The sequence below is a fragment of the Ochotona princeps genome, chromosome 6 (assembly GCF_030435755.1).
Source record: "Ochotona princeps isolate mOchPri1 chromosome 6, mOchPri1.hap1, whole genome shotgun sequence".
NCBI classification, from domain to species: Eukaryota; Metazoa; Chordata; class Mammalia; order Lagomorpha; family Ochotonidae; genus Ochotona; species Ochotona princeps.
In genome coordinates, this window is record NC_080837.1 from 24510496 (window position 1) to 24528186 (window position 17691).

General features: G+C 44.3%; 1 protein-coding gene across 1 annotated transcript in view; it reads left to right on the forward strand.

Moving 5' to 3' along the window:
- Positions 1–13244: 13244 nt before the first annotated feature.
- MNS1 (meiosis specific nuclear structural 1) overlaps positions 13245–17691 on the forward strand; it is a 29176-nt gene continuing 24729 nt past the window's right edge. The window contains exons 1-2 of the mRNA XM_012928697.3: positions 13245–13376; positions 13911–14132. Coding sequence (XP_012784151.2) covers positions 13374–13376; positions 13911–14132 — 225 coding nt within the window. The 5' untranslated portion in view covers positions 13245–13373. The remainder of the gene's footprint in view (positions 13377–13910; positions 14133–17691) is intronic.

Consider the following 17691-nt stretch of genomic DNA (forward strand, 5'->3'; position numbering starts at 1 on the left):
TGACTCCCAGATGATGATGGCTGATACCCAGAAACAGATTTCACTGCGTTAATGAAGCAATCAGATTCAACATATGGAAGCTTGCTGATTCCGAATCAAAGGGAGAAGTCACTTGCTAACTGCAAAGAACAGAGGCAAAGTACTAAAGGAAGTTACATACAATGTAGCCATTAAATGCAAAATTGCCACAAGGCAAGATGGCAAGACTTGAGTATTATGAAGTGCAAAAAGCTGCACAAACATTATATTTTAAACACTTCATCTATTTAACAAACTATGTACACTCTTCAGCTAAATAAGATGAATTGAGATTGGAGAGGCAGCACCGTACTGGCAAATCTCATCCTAAAGGCATCCATTAATATAAATCAACAGTAGCAATTTGGTTTGATCATTTATTCGCAGGAATCATTAAGGTTTATTAGCATAATTATTCCCCATGGGGTTTCATGTCGAGGAAATGAAAAATGACATTATCAATATTTAAAAGATAAGTGTGTAATGTTCAGAGTACTTAAGCAGGCATCTGCAGGTGGTGTCCAGCTGCAGCAAATTAGATTACATGTAGGCATTTTTTTCTGAATGAAACAAAAATTGTTTTAGTTGCTTCTTTTGAGAAAGCCACATTTTGGAAAACAATTTACTGTGCAGTTGGAAATCATAGTTCATACCTATTAACTCATCATCTTTCAGATTAACAATGGTTAACCCTGTTAGGTTGTAACTATTGGGCAGCATTAATCAGCATGATCAATCATTTCTTATTAGGAAGAGCTCACTTCCTTCGCCTCCTTAGGGCTTTTAGTAAAGACCTATAGATTAAAAGCTATTTTCTAAAGGATGTGAACTGAAGATTTCTCCTTAGTGCTGGGAGGGCTAAAATTACCCCCACCGCATTTTGTGTAGGTGGTGATCATTGATGCCGGGTGTGAGATAGATCATGCTAGACAAGTCTCAAAAGTATTATGGAGTCTTTATTAGCCAAGCTTGGTGATGGCGGGGCCCACTAGAAATTAGCAAATGACAAGTCCACGTGGTGATCTAATCTGAATCAAAACCTTAAGAGGAACAAATACTCATTACCTTGAAGTCCATTCATTAAACTGAAAACCTATGTCCCAGCTTCCCCAGCAATATAAGTTGCCCTAAGAGACGAGCAGCAAATAACCTGGACCCCCTTACAAAGCTGCAAACATGCACCTTTTCCTGGCTTCTCTGTCCATATTCCATTATTACTAGCTCTCACCTCTCCTGGAACTCTTGAAAGCACACAAATTAGAAATACAGAGCATCTTAGCGTTACCATCTTCCCTGACTGGCCCAAGCAGTGAGCAGAGGGTGAGGAATACAGACACACAGGGACCATGTTCAGAGACTACCTGTCCTCAGAGTCTGTCCACGGGAAGCCAGAGAGCAAGCAGGCACTGGGGAGGCCAAGAGTTGGAGTGGAAGAACGATGGAAGCCCTTGCTATCGTGGGCCTTTGTGGGGGCTTGTGAGGGGAGTGATTACACAACACAGTACTGCCCCCTCTCAGGTTCCAGATGATAGGAGAGCATCACAGGTGGGCAGAAAGGATCATGTAGGTGGGGAAGGTGTGGCTTTCAAGCTTGTAGCCCTGAACTAGCTGCCTAAGACCACAACAATAATTTACCATGCATTGATCTTTAATATTTTTTATAAATGCCATACAGTGCAAGATTATTCAGTGATTAAGACAAGTGTGCTATCAAGTCATGAAGAGTCTTGAAGGATGCTTCCATCCTCCAAGAAGTCAGCCTGCAAAGGCTTCATTTTGTGTCGCTTGACTCCAGGACAGTCTGGAGGAGGCCCAGGTATGGTGCTAGTGGACTGCCTCATGGTTCAGAGAAGGTCCAGAGGGATGTGCAGGAAGGGAGAGTCAGGGGTTCTTAGGATAGTGAAATTGTTCTTTGTGCTACTGTGAAGGGGCATACTATGGCTTTGTAGAAATCCGTAAAGCTATAAAAAGTGAACCTCAATGCAGAATAGGATCATTAATATTAATATCTAATGATTAATAATGTATCAATAGTAGTTCATCATTTATAACAAGCATATCACATACGTAAGGCTGATAATGGGGGAACTGAGTGAATGTGGAAATAGAACATAGGGACATTTTTTTGTGTCCATTTTTCCTAAAACAGATTTCTAAAACAAATCCAACCTGGGCCTGACGAGGTAGCCTAGTGGCTAAAGTCCTGACCTTGCATGCGCCGGGATCCCATGTGGGTGCCAGTTCCTGTCCTGGCTGCTCACCTTCCCATCCAGCTCCCTGCTTGTGGTCTGGGAAAGCAGTCCAAGATGGCCCAAAGCCTTGGGACCCTGCACCCACACGGGTGAGTACCAAGATGCTCTGGCCATTGTGGCCATTTGGGCAGGGGTAAGCCAGCAGATAGAAGATCTTTCTGTCTCTCCTTCTCTCCATAAATCTGACTTTCCAATAAAAAGAAATAAATCCTTACCCACCCACCCTTGACCCTAGTTACCCTAATCAACTATGTAAAAATCATCACAAATAAAAATAAGAATTTTTTAAAATCCCTGAGCAAGAAAAAAAAAATCTTTTTTAAAAGCCCAACCTTCTATGTTAAAAAAACGCAATAACTGTGAGTCTGTCATGTAAAGGGAAAAAACAGCTCATTATAATTGATTGGGTTTGTCTAATTTAGATTGATGTTCAGGTCAAAAATCCTTTCCTTAGCGGCTACTTTTTAAATTATGTAAGTCCTAGCATAGACATAGATAGGCTGGAAATAAGCAGCTATAGTACTTCAAAAAGTCTATGAAAAGATTGGATTAAAAGCTAAGGGTTTTTTTGTGTGTGTGTGTATGTGTATGCGTAAAATCATTTGAAATCCAGGATTGGTTTTTTTCATGATACGTATTTTCCCTGAAAATTTTGAAGAACTTTCATGTAACTAACAATTTGCCTTTTACTCAAAGGTCCTTAATCAGGAGGCCAGTAATATTGAAAAAATACATTCGTTTGCTGGAATTGTATGCAATATCATCATTTTGCTATTAGACCTGAAGTCCTGACCCACGCTGCTGGCTGTGTCACACTCATGTTCTCCACCACTACCGCAGAGACGGAGCCCTGGGGGCCTAGCTATGCCAAGAAGAGAAATCTTGGCAGGCTGCCTATGTGATCCTAAAGGTTGGTTTGTGCTTCTGTCTCTCTCGGACAGTAATGCCGCTGAGTGGAGCACCAGAGCTACCGGAGCTAAGCAACCATGTGGAAAATGGCCCAGGGACATGCAGCAGCACAAATGTTTGCAGCTCCCAGACATTCTTCTAAGGCTCAAGTTAAGCACATTGCATGCATGCTTCGTATTCTTTTCCTCATGATCTTGCTGCTTGCTGCATAAATGAGTGTCTTAACGCTCTTCAATAGAATTTCCAGCAGCGCTTATATCTGAGGATGTGTGGCCCTACTTTCGATTAGGACCCTACTTCTTCATTAGTGTACACTTTTTTTAAAAAATAGAAAGCCATTGCTTTAAAGTGGGGGGTCTTTTTCCAGGGCAAGTACGAGTACACTTTGACCAGGAACTAGCCCTGTACATCAGAGTCCTGTGAGGTGTCTGGTTCCCCTCACTTTTATGGTTAGGAAAGTGGTAACCATTCCATAGTTTGACTTTTTGAAAGTTCTGTTTTGCTTAGTTTCTTAATAGCTTATGTAGTTTCCCATTTATTTATACTAACCAATTGTGGTGCCTCTTTCCCTGTGCCCATTCCACGCACTGTTCATTGGGATAACCCGTCTAGTAATTCTGACACTCAAGTGACTCCATGCTAAACAGTCAGTGCTAAGCCATACTATGTTCGGAGTTCTGTGCTAGGCCAATGTGGGGAAAATTTAGATAATTAAGTGCATTTATACTATTGTTATACATAGTATACTGAAATATTAATTACATGCTTTAACAGGCAAGTGATGTTGATCAATTTAACTAAACTGATAATCTATATGTTGAGTGATATATTTTGTATGTTTTGTTAGTCTTTAACTTAAAACTATCCTTTCACAAAAATCAGCATGTTAGTGTGATATAGAGGTCTATGGGAAACGTGATTTCAGATTTAGAAAGTATGATACTATTTATTCTTAAAGATTTATTTATTTTTTTATTGGAAAGTCAGATATACAGAGAGGAGGAGAGACAGAGAGGAAGATCTTCCATCCGATGGTTCACTCCCCAAGTGAGCCACAATGGCCAGAACTGAGCCAATCCGAAGCCAGAAACTAGGAGCCAGGAGTTTCTTCCAAGTCTCCCACATGGGTGCAAAGTCCCAAGGCTTTGGGCCGTCCTCGACTGCTTTCTCAGGCCACAGGCAGGGAGCTGGATGGGAAGCGGGGCCACAGGATTAGAATTGGCACCCATATGAGATCCCGGCATGTTCAAGGTGAGGACTTCAACCACTACGCTATCGAGCTGGGCCCTATTCTTTTTCTTTTCTTTTTTCTTTTGAAAGATTCATAGAGAGGAGGACAGAAAGATCTTCCAGCTACTGGTTCACTCCCCGAACAGCTGCAACAGCCAGAGTTGAGCTTATGTGAAGCCAGGAGTTTCTTTTGGGTCTCCTACATGGGTGCAGGGTCCCAAGGAATTACGCCATCCTCCACTACTTTCCCAGGCCATAAGCATTGAGCAGGATTGTAAGTGGAGCAGCCAGGACAGAAATTGGCAACCATGTGGGATGCCAGTGCTACAGGTAGAGGATTAGCTTGCTATGCCACTGTGCTAGAACCACCATTTATTCTTCTAAAATGAATACTTGATGGTCATCTTTATATTTTGTTAATGATTTAAAGACATTTAAGTTAAGTTGACCAAAATGATTTGTTGGTTGGTTGCCAAAAAATCTGTTTGATGTGAAGAAATTGTAATGCATTTGGACTTTAGTGAAGTCTTGAAAAAGTCTCCAAGAAAACCTACAGAAATGTTGGTAGTGTGTTATTATTGGTGCATTGGTAACTAGTTAGATGATCATAGTCAAATGTGTATCTGTCCCACTGAGAAAGCTGTTAATACTGCTGTGGATCAGGGCTATGTCCTCACAGGCCTGTTTAAATGTGTATGATGTGTCTGAAAATAGTAAATATTGACTTATTTAGTGTGTAAATAACATGACTCTGGGAGGTTCTGAATTGCAAGACTGATGTATGGATATTTTGAAAAATAAAAGAATCAAGAGTGACAGTCAAGACTGTTAGCAGTGGATGCATTAAAGGAAGGGAACTGCTAGTGGCTTCTAGAGGATGAACATGGGAGAGAAAGGGATGGTATTGGCTTGTAGTTAGGACACTGGTTAATATGGCCCCATGTCTTCGGGGCCAGTGCCATGGTGTAGTAGCCTTAGCTTCCCCGTGGACACTGACACTCCATATGGGTGCCAGTTTAAGTCCCAGCTGCTCCACTTTCAACACAGCTACCTGCTTATGACCTGGAATTAATTCCTGGCTGTCAGCTTTAGCCTACCAACTCTTGTTCATTGTAGGCATTTTGGCAGTGAACAAGCAGATGGGAATGTCTCTCTCTCCCCCCCCACCCCCCTCCCTCTCTCTCCCTCTCTCTCTCTCCCTCTCTCCCTCTTAAGCAAGCAAATCATTTTAAAGGGATAAAGAAAAATATGAGAAAGTCAAAGATTTCCATCATATTTGATAATAGTTGGATTTTTCAAAGTTCTTTTTTTTTTATGATACAGCTCCTTAGGCTCAGGGGTTTCCCTCTTCCCCTCCCGCTGTTTTTTTCCTATATTGTAACACTAGATTCGTCCCACAACAACATCACAAGTCCTTCATTCTGCTATTTAAGCTGTATCCTGACACTGTAGGTATAGACAATGGTATAAAGCCCAGCAATCTAGTGTGAAGATATATTCAGCAGTTTCATTGGGAGTCCAGATAATCTGGATTTTAAAAGCAGTTAATGTAAAAATTTTATTTGTTGCAATCATTTCACCCTTGAGATGAAAGCAACAATGGTTATAGCAGTTAGGGATTGTGTTTGATTAACATTAGTACAATCCCAGGGAGGGGGATGGAAGCCTAGATGAATGTGCTTATGTTTCTTTGCTACGATGTGAAGTCAGGTATCAGGTAGCCTAGGGTTCATAGAGTAGCTCTGTGAACTTAACTAGCCAAGGCTTCTTCTGTGTTTCTGCTCATGAACAAGATGGGATCAGAGCTGCAGTCATCAGGTACTCTTACCAGGGGAGTAGAATGGGGAGTGCTGTGCAAGTCGATCCACACATAGGAAGGTCCGTTGGCAGAATGCAACTCAAAACCCCAGCAGAAGAGGCGTGCTTGTGAAAGGACCTTCCAACATTTTGTGGAGAGATGGAATTTTAAGGTAAGTGTAGGGGGAAGTAGTTAGCCTAATAGGGCTCCAGTCAGGCAGCCTGCATCCTACTTTGGAGTTCTTGGGTTCAATTCCTGTCGCCAGCTCCTAATTACAACCTCCTTTTAATGCAGACTCCGGGAGGCAGTGCGAAGGCCCGAGTAATTGAGTTCCTTGTATTCCCAAGCATAAACACAATTTACTTCAGCCTCTATTGCTTTATTCTAGGTATCAGTTTTTTTTTCTATATTCAGCTAGAAATAATGTGAGCCCTCAGATATTAAACATCAAGAAAACCGAATTTACATATGACCCAGTTGATAGCTATCATAGAGAACATTTTAAACCAATGGTGAATATATTTCAGGTTTAATGGAAAAGCAGACAGTGTACATGGAAAGATGGGGAACTTCAGCCGAGAGGATGAAGCAGGAAGATTGAACTGGCAATATTAGAGGGAAAACAAAACGTAGACATGAAGCGCATCTTTGACAGGTTCAGCAGAAGACTTAACACAGCTGAGGAAAAAGCTCCGCTTTCTCTGCAGCCTCACCAACATTTAATTTGGTTTTCTGTCTTTTCTTTCTCTTAAAATAGCCGTTCTTACAGAGGTGAAGTGATTATCTCCTTGTGACTTTGAGTTGATCTGCCTGATATGTAGTGACATTGTTTCGTTGTCTGTAGGTATATTTTTTTGTTTTCAGAACTAGCTATTCAGGTCTTTTGTGCATTTCTTAATGCGGTTGGTCTTTCTATGGAGCTTTTTGTGTTACTGATATATAGTCTGTATACTAATCCTTTCTTGGATAGGCAGCCGGCAAATATATTCTTCCCTGTGTCAGATGTCTTCACGCTGCTGCTTGATTCCTTTGCTATGAGAAGCTTCCTTTTGGTATAAGCCCATCTTGTCTGGTTTTGCTTTTGTTGTTTGTACTTTTGCAGTTCATCCAAGACATCATTGTATCACCTATACCAATTTCTTGAAGTGTTTCCTCTACAGTTTTTTTCCCCTAATAATTTATAATGTTGTGTAGGGCCCCCTGCATGTAGGCCTTCGATCCATCTTGAGTTGATTTTTGTATACGATAAGAGGTAAGGTCTTAATTTCATTATTCTACATAGTATGTTCAGTTTTGTGGGAACAAATTAATGAAAATACTCTCCTTTTTCCAATGTATGCTCACAGTACCTTTGTCAAAAACTAGTTGTCTGGACTCTGTTCTGTTTCATAGATATATGAATCAGTCTTTATTCTGGTGCCATACTCCTTTGGTTAATTTAATTTTATGGTGTCTATGAAATCAGGTATTGTGATGCGCCCAGCTTTTCGTTCTGCTCAGTATTACTTTGGCTATTCTCCGTCTTTTGTGCTTCTATATGAATATTAATATTTTTTCTAATTCCGTAGTGAATGTCATTTGTGTTTGGATAGATATTAAGTGTGCAGATTAGCAGTACTCATTATCGTAACTCATGAATAAGACACACTTTTGCATTTTTTGTGTACTTGATGTCTTTATTTTACTTAAGCTTATTCCTGTTATTAGTTTTCTAGCTATTCTGAGATTCTTTCCTAATTTTTCTTTCAGTAAGATCATTATTGTGCATAAAAAAACTGGTTTTACATTTTATGTTTGTTTTATGTGCATAGACTGAGTTAATCTGTTGTAACAGTGGTGGAGTGTTTAGGTTTTTCCATGCACGAAACGCTGCCATATGCAAATGTGGTTGTTCAGTTTTCCTCCTTTTCGACTTGCGTGACTTTGCTTCTTTCTCTTCACTAACTTGCTAATACTTTCAGTACTGTATTGAGTGGGTGACAAAAGTGACCAGTATTATCTTGTTCCAGATGTGTCTGATATTGGCAGTGGGTTTGTCACAGATAGCCTTCATAATTTTCAGTTATGTTCCTTCTGTACATAGCATAGTTATCATCATGAGAGGATGCTGAATCCTAGCAGATGTCTTCTCTGCATGAACTGAGATGATCATAGGATTCCTGTTCTTTATTTTGTAGTTCAATGCTTTATGATTATTGATTTGCAAATGTTAAGCCACTCAGGCCTCCCTGGGATAATTCTCACTTGATCATGATATAGATCTTCCTGATTTACTGCTGGATTCTGTTTGTCAATATTTTGTTGAGAATTCTTGCATCTATTTATGTAAGGAGCAACTCGAGCAGCGACCCCAAGACTGACCCTGCCATCCCGGTCCCAGTGTCCACCTTGAATATGTGCTTACCCAGCACTATCATCAATCCCCTAGGTTTCGTTCTCCTTAAGGCCCACTTGCCTAAGTAAACTTAGTGACCTTCAGGTTCAAACCATGCGCTCCACCAATCCGCTGAGGCGTTTATTCCTGGTGTCCACCCACGCCGCATCTGCCAATCCCGAGCCCCCACTGCCCAAACCCACCTAAGGCTATAGAGGTGCCTCTTCCCTTTGTCCTCTATCTGCACCCCCACTTTCTGCTGTCCCACAGCTACCTACCCCACTGAAATAAAAACCTCTCTTCTGGCTTGCTTATTGTGTCTGGAGTCTTGGGTTTGTGGCAGAAAAAGCTAACAATTTACATCAAGGACTTTAAAAAAAAAAAAACAAATCAAACCAAAAATAGCTATAAGCTTACCTGTTACTACTGTCTTTGCTGTATCTCACAATCTTCAATTGCTTCTAGTAATAGCTTTATTTCCACTTTTTCAGTGATTTAGTGGTCATCCAGTAGCATGTCGTTCAATATCTGTGTTCTGAATTTTCTGCTGTTTTTTTCTTGTTGATTTTTAGGGTTATTCCTTTATGCAAGAAGATACGTAAGGTTTTATTTTAAATTCTTGAATTTACTTAGACTTGATTTGTGAACTAATACATGTTCTGTCCTAGAAAATGTTCCTCGTGCTGATAAGAATGTGTATTCTCCAGCTGCTGGGTGAATGTTTTATGAATGTCTCATTTGTCCATTATCTCTTTAAGTAATGGTTCAATTCTGATAGATTTTTGTTGATTTTTTTTCCATCTAGTTGATTTGTAGCTTGATGACAATAGGGTGTTGAAGTCCCCTGCTTTTATTGGGGTCTCTCTCTCTTGTTGAATCATATTTGCTTTACATAATTGGATGGTCTAGTGCTAGATGCAAATATTTTATTATATATTCTTGCTGAATTACTACTCTTATGTAAGATTTTTTAAAAGATTTATTTATTTTATTACAAAGTCAGATATACAGAGAGGAGGAGAGACAGAGGAAGATCTTCCGTGCGATGATTCACTCCCCAAGTGAGCCACAACAGGCCGGTGCTGTGTCGATTCGAAGCCGGGAACCTGGAGCTTCTTCCGGGTTTCCCACGTGGGTGCACGGTCCCAGTGCACTGGGCCGTCCTCGACTGCTTTCCCAGGCCACAAGCAGGGAGCTGGATGGGAAGTAGAGCTGCCGGGATTAGAACCGGTGCCCACATGGGATCCCGGGGCGTTCAAGGCGAGGACTTTAGCCGCTAGGCCACGGCGCCGGGCCCTATGTAAGATTTTTTTAAACATTTCTGCTTAGCAGTCTGCTGTTAGTCTAATGAGGCTTCCTTTATTTTGAAATTTTTCTTTATCTCTCATAGTGTCTCATTGTCCTTGACAATTTGACTCTGATTTGTCTTGGAGAAAGCATTTTGGATGATCCTGGTGGGATCCTTTGAGTTCCCTCTATCTGGATGTCTATATTTCTTTCAAGTTTTGGGACATTCACTATTCTGTTTCATTCAAGGAGGTTTTCAATGCCCTTTTCCTCATTGTCTCCTTCAGGTATCAGTATAATACAAATATTTGTTTTCTAAGTGGTATCCCAAACATTTTTTAGGCTTTCTATTTTTTTTCAGGTATTTCATATATTTGCTTCAAATCAGGCTCTATTTCTAGAGAATCATTTTGTCCTTTGGAAGGTGTCATGCCTCTGCTTGTCTCCTTTGTCTCTGTGTGTTAGCTTTATGGAGGAGTATTCATTGGAAAGAATGTTCAGATGGAATGTGGGATATCCTCCAGACCCCATGGAGGAGATCTCTGGTGACTGTGGAATAGTGTCCAACGATCCCCATCTTGGAGCAGCAGGATTCCATCCCAGGTTTTGCTGGGGATTGTACACCAGCCTGTTCAAATCTAGGGAACAGGGGAACACAAATAGGGCCTTTCCAGGTCCCGTGCATGAGCACAGATGTCCCCAGGATGTACAGGACAGTCACAGACTCGCGGCTTCACTTAGCACTGTGGGGTCCTTATGTAGGTCCCTCACAGTGAAATCAGGTAACTCTGTAGAATACAGCTGCAAACTCAAATTCTCCAGGATTCAGGAGTCCTATTACACGGGTGCCTGGTTCTGCACTAGACCATGCACGCCTGGAGTACCAGTGGGTAGGGTCCTCCCCAGGCCTCACAAGGGAGTGCAGGTGGCCCTAGGACTTACAGCACCAGCAGTCCCAGCAGTGCAGGATGCAACGGGAGTCTTGTTACTCAGGACTCACAGGGTGAGTGCAGAGGACTAGCCTAACACAGACGAGCATGTGCAGGGCTCTCAGACCACACAAGTGAGTGCTGGGAATGTGGTACCAGCAATAGTCCTAGAGCTGCCACATGCAGGGGGGTTGTCCCTGGGCGTCTCAGGGCATGTTAGGGTGACACTGGGTCTTGTGCCCTGCATCCTGTGTTAAGAGATGCAGAAGAAAACTTTGTCAGGTTTGTTCCTCTGGCCTGAGCCTCAGGAAGCCAGTAAAGTAACTTCTCTGATGGCGCACAGTGAGGGAGCAGAGCTATGGGGAGCAGAAATTGTGCAACTTCAGGATGCAGCGAGGCCCTCTGTCTGCCTTAGAAATTACTGTGGCTTTGAGGGCTCCTGGTAGAAAGGGGGCTTCTTTTTTCTAAGAATGGGGTTCAGCAGCATTGTTTTTCTCTAAGAATGGGGAGTGGAGGAAGGATTGTGGTTTCCTTTTGTAGTGTGAAGTGGCTGTTCAGACTGTGCCATGCTCCTGTGTTAGGGCTTCCGGGCTGTGGCCATGGCCGGGGTGGTGGTGATTTCTGCTGGCCTTTGCCAGGCACCACGGCCTCCCCTCGGCTGGGGAGGCAGCGCAGGAGCCGCGGACTGCCTTACTCTTCTCTCCTTGCTGCCTTTCAGAGTCTCTGAGGTTTTTGAAATTCCCGTAACTACTGAAAATTTCTGTCTGTTGTATCCTGAAGACAAGGTCCTTGCTTTGCTGTCTGGCTTTGCTGTGTGGCCGAGGGGAGTCCAGGGCCTGTCTGGTCCTTCGTGTTGAGCTCTCTCCCTTCCCCTGGGCAGGTGTTTTATCATCTTATGGGTTCAGTTAATCTGTTAGTATTGCTGTTGTTTCTCAGTTTCACTGTATTTCTTAGCGCCTGTCCCACCCGAACGTGGCAGCAAGGCTGTGGTCACGGAGAGGCCTTTGGCTCAGGGAGGCCAGGGCTGTGGTCCCACGGGTGTAGCTCTCCTGTGGCTCCGTGCTTCCAGTAGATAGGTCTTGTTTACAGCTAGATTCTTTGTCCAAATTTCAGAGTTTGTCCTGATTTCAGCTGTATGACAGAAAAATGTTTTTTTTTTCTCATTCATCATTTTTTTTTCCTGATTGTAAAGCTCAGGTTGAGAACTAAGATTTTCACTTGTTGTATCTGAAACTGGATCTCCCTCCTATTTGTCACTACCTTTTCAGCAGACACATTGCGATTGTGCCATAGGATGTACTCTAAATTAGGACAGCGCAGCTCCATTAAATCATTTGAACTACTTGTTTTGGCAAAGATTTATTGTTTTATTGGAAAGTCAGATATACAGAGAGGAGAGACAGAGAGGAAGATCTTCTGTCCAGTGATTCACTCTCCAAGCGGCCACAATGGCTGGAGCTGAGCTGATCTGAAGCCAGGAGCCTCTTCTGGGTCTCACACATGGGTACAGGGCCACAGAGTCCCATGGCCCTGAGCCATCCTCGACTGCTTTCCCAGGCCACAAGCAGGGAGCTGGATGGAAAGTGGGGTTGCCAGGATTAGAACTGGCGTCCATAAGGGATCCTGGCGTGTGCAAAGTGAGGACTTTTAGCTTCTAGTCTACCGTGCCAGGCCCCAACTACTTTTTTTTTTTTTTTAAATTAAATATTTATTTATTTTTGTTGGAAAGGCAAAAAGGAGAGACAGAAAGAAAGATCTTCCATTTGCTGGTTCACTCCCCAAGTGGCTGCAGTGACTGGTGCTGAGCAGATCTGAAGCCAGGATCTTCTTCCAATTCTTCCACATGGGTGCAGGGTGCCAAGACCTCAGGCCGTCCTCCACTGCTTTCGCAGGACTCAAGCAGAGACGGAAGGGAAGCAGAGCAGCTGGAACACACGGAACCGGTGCCCATATGGGATGCCTGCCCTTGAGAGGGAGGATTAGCTAGTTGAGCTACTGCACCAGGCCCTTTGGAACTACTTTCAAAACAAATTTAATTTTGATAAGTTTCCTCTAAATATATTATCTCTAAAAATCCATTCTTGTCTTTACCATTCTTCCATTTACTGTTTTCTCTAATTTGTCAATGAAACAGAAATCAGACCAGCATCCTGTCGTCATCTGAGCTGCCGTCTGTTGGGTAACTGGACCACGTACAACAACAGTAGATACCTGTGGCTCGTGGCTTCTGCTTCCCAAGTTTCCAATGCTACCCTGGGAGATTTAGCCACTTTGCGCGGAGGCGGGGCCCCCCTGGGCTCCCTCACAGACCACGCAGGCCTTACGTCAGGACGCACGGCCTGAACTTCCCGCCCGAGCTGCCTGGGCCTATGGAAGCCGCGCTCCCGCGCGCGCCGGCGCAGCTCAGTGCCCATTGGGTGTTTGGGTGTCCTCGGGCGGGGCGCGCGGCGGCGGTTGCCGGGACACCGCGTCCACCGCGTCCACCGCGTCGGTGCAGCCTCCCCGGGCGGCCTCTGCGCGCCGCTGACCCTGCCTGGGTGGTCGCGGCAGCGGGACGGCGAGCTTGGCCCGTCGGGATGGTGAGCCTGTCGGGGGGCACTTGCACCTTTTCACGCCTGCTGTTAGTGGAGTGCTAGGTTAGAGCCGTGCCTGGGAGGTCGGAGTCTCGGGTGCTTATGTTAATGAGGCGCGCCTGCGGTAGTTTTCAGCTTTTTCACCCTGAAAACAGCCCTGGAAGACTTCGGAGCCAAGTGGAAGTAGAAGCGGCTGGCTTATTTGTGATGGGAAAACCTGAGCAGCACTGCGTGGCCGGGGCTGGTGAGAGGAGGCGACCCCGGCAGGCAGGGAAGAGCTGGGCCTGCAGAGCCCCGCTGCTTGCCTTTGAACCCTGGTCCAGGGCCGAGTTACTTTGCCTTTGCTTTACTTACTGGGTCCGCATATAATTTTCGGGGACTGTGCTAAAGTTAGGAAGGAAGCTACAGATTCTGCATTTATTACAATGGCTGATTTTATTTGTTTCGGAGTTTTACAGCAGCTTTTTATTTTAAACTAGGTTTTGGAATATCCTAAGTATGACTTTCCCCGCCCCCTCCCCTCCTGTTTTGTTGTCCTAGACTTCCAAAAGGAGAATCCTGAGCTTTAGTGAGAGGCACCAGAAATTGGTAGATGAGAACTACCGCAGGAAATTGCATGTTCAAGCCCTGCAAGAAATCGAGGCTGGGGTCAGAAACCAGGTGGTCAGGAACGAAAATGATAACCGCGCCGAGCAGAAGCGCTTCCTCCGGCTGTTGCAGGACGAGCAGTTCGAGTTGGATATGGAAGAGGCCATTCAGAAGGTACCAGATTCTGTTCATTGTTACCTTGTTTTTCCCTCCCTCCGTTGGTGCCTGGGAGATGAAAGCGAGTTGCTAAGGGCGGGATTGAGCAGACAGGCAGCGGCTGTGTGTCCTGAGGCCGTGCTGGTGTTGGGAGCTAGGCTGTCTGAGAGGCTGTGGCTGCTGCATGTGAGCTGCAGGACTGTGAATCGATAGCCTTACCTTAGGCTCCATCTTCAAAAGGAGGGTAACAGTCATGAGAGCATGAGGCTGCTAATTGTTCATGTCCATAGCTTTGTGGTGGCAAGTACAATTGTGCTGTTTCTATAAATGTCTAAGGGTAAAAAGCCTTGGGATGTGGCAGAGTGATAACCCCTTGAATAGGAGCCTAGGACTGCATATGGCTAGCCTGCCTACCTCTTACAGGAATGCATACTGATAGGTCACAAGCAGTTGTGCTTTGAAAATAATCGTTTTGCAGCTGGTAAAGCCCAGCACAGGCAAGAACCCTTAGAGCACACTACATGTTGAATGGGCATTAGAACACCATCAAACCTCACAAAAACAAGCAACAGTAATTGATTTTTGAGACATTACTTTTTAAACTTTTGAAAGATTTTTTTTTAACTTGAAAGGCCAATTTACAAAGATCTCTTTCATCCATGGGTTCTCTTCCCAAATGGCTGCCAGGGCTGGAGCTGAGCCAGTCTGAAGCCAAGGAGCCTAGAGCTTCCTCTGGGTTTCCCAGGTGGTTGCAGGGGCCTAAGGATTTCATCCATCTTTTGTGTCTTTCCCAGACACACTAGCAGGAAGTGGAGCAGATGGGACTTGAACCAGCGCCTGTGTGAGGTTCAGCACTGCAAGCAGAAGCATCAGGCTTAACTTGCTGTGCCACGATTACCTCCCTTGTGTCAGTTGTTGCTCTTGTTGTTTTGCTTTGTTTTATTTTAAAATATTTATGTATTTGAAAGAGTTAAAGAGAGAAGGAGAGAAAGAAAGGTCTTCCATCTGCTGGTTTACACCCCAAAAGGCCACCATGGCTAGAATTGGGCCTGCCAAACCCAGGAGCCAGGAAGTGCATCTCCCATGCAGGTGCTCAAGCGCTTGGTCTGTCTTCCTCTGCTTCCCCAGGTGCATTAGCAGGAAGCTGGATCAGCAGTGGGGCATCTGGGAAATCAGTTGATATGGGATGCTAATGTTGTAAGCAGTGGCTTAACCCGTGAGACCACAGCACTGGCTCCTGCAGTAGATTTTTGTTTATTTGAGAAGCAGAGAGAGAAAATGAACTACTACTATCTGTTGGTTCACTCATCAGATGCTTGCCACCTAGGGTGTCCAGTAGCAGGATGCTGGACTTGGGAACAGAGTCTATCCATGTGCGGGCATCGCACATGGTGTCTTAACCACGTTACCAAATGCCTTCTCTTGTCGTACCAATGGTACTGTATGTAGAATTCCCACACATTTAACAGCTTGGAACAATACAAATGTTTTACCTAGTTTCTGAGATCAGAACTTCTGGCCCTAGTGTTGCTGGGTTTTGGAATCAGGGTGATACTGCCTGCCTCACAGAATGGGTGTGGAAGGATTCGCTCCTTTTCCATTTTTGAAGTAGTTTGAGGAAACTTTGTGTTAGTTCTTCCTTAAGAGTTTGGTAGAATTCCAGTGAAGCCATCTGATTTTGGTATTTTTATTGCTGATTTAATTTCATTGCTCATTATTGATCTGTTTACATTTTCTGAGTCTTCATGGTTCGGTTTGGAAGGTAATGTTTATCCAGAATGTTAATATTCTGTTTTCCAGTTTGTTGGAACATAGTTGTTCATGATAGACCCTAACGATCCTTTGTATTTGTTTAATGTAGGCTGTGATGTCTTATTCAGCCCTTTTTGAGTCAGTTTTCTGCATTTAGCAAAGCATTTGTCAATTTTATTTGTATCTTCAAGAAGTCAACTCATTGTTTTAATCTTTTGCATTATTTCCTTATTTCATTTACTTATGCTATAATTTTTTCCTTCTGTCGGCTTTGTATTGGTTTGTTTAATACTTCAGATGTGTTCTTAGGTTGTGATTTTTTTTTTAAAGTGAATGTTTATTCTATAAACTTCCCTCTCATGACTACTTTGGCAGTTTCCATTAGGATTTGGTATGTTGTTTCTTTCCATATTCTTTTCTTTTTAAAATATATTTTTTAAATAGTTTAGAGAGGGTCAGGGATGGAGGAAGGTGGGTAGGACACATGTTCTGTTTTTTTTTTTCTCTTATGTCTCAGGAGATGGCCACTCCTCATTGTCAAACTACATCAGCGATTGGGTGTCGGGGAACAATCATTTGATGACACCTCAGAGACCCCAGTATGGGAAAGAGTGTTCTGAGGGTGTTGCTTGAGTGGTTTTGATAGTTCTAAGAAGTTGTTGGTTTCATCGCTCCAGGGTTGAGAAAAATCTTTCCGAAGTTTGTTCGTTGACTAAGCCCACCTTAGTGCACCCACAGACCCAGCAACATGCTGCAATAATTGACCAGAAAAATTGTCCAACCTGTTCTGCTTTCCATCCTCCGATGAGGCAGTTGACGTCCCCTGCTGGCTTAAAGGAGCTGGCCATCATGTCCTGCATGTGCATCTGGACATGCTGTCTGCCAGACAGGCATTAGCAGCACCCCACGGTCAGGGCACACATCCTGTGATTTTCCATGTGGCCAGGGTTTGACTCCAGTGGTCTAGTTTTGGAGTCCCCCCAAAAAACCTCATCATTATGATCTCACACTTGAGTCTTGTTTTCATCAGCCGGTGCAAGGTCAGGTGTGGTTTGTCCCGTGCACCAGCCAACACAAATACTGGTGGATGCAGCTGCCTGGTCATTCTGTACCAGCCCCATATCTCACACGAACCGACAGGTGCTGTGGTCCAGCCCAGCCAGCTCACTACACACATGGTTCTCGTACATACCAGCAGTATTATGACCTATTCGGGGCAACCTCCAAAACCCCCACTAGTTCTACCGCAAGCCCAGATTTTTGTGTGTGCCAGCCTCTGCTGCAGCCTAGCCTGGTCCAGCCCTCATCCCACTTAACTCTTGTGCACACTCATGGGTGCTATGACTTAGCTCAGCCTAACCTGCTCACAGACACTGCCCACAGATATGCCATCAGGTGCTGCCACGTTGTCCAGACTGGCCTGCTCCGAGCCCCTGTTCTTGTGCTCACCAGGGAGAGGTACAACCTAGCAGGTGAGTACCTGTGGTTCCCCTGCCAGGTATGCTCCCAGCCCTGCATGCCTGGAGGATATTTCACTAGGGAATACTGTGGTCCAGCCTGACATGACTTGCACCCTGTTCTGGCACTTGGTAACGGTGGCCCAGCCCAGCTGGCCTGTACCCGTTTGGGCTCTCATGTGTGCTAGTGAGGTGGAGAGGCAGTGTACCCCAGCCTGGTCCACCCCAGCCCTAGCTCTCATGCTCACCAGCAGGAGCTATAACCATCAGGAGAGTTCCCCAAGTTCCCCTACCAGGCCCACCCCCAGCAGTGGACCTCACATGTGCCAGCAGGTGCTGCAGCCCAGAATGACATGGCCAACACTCCA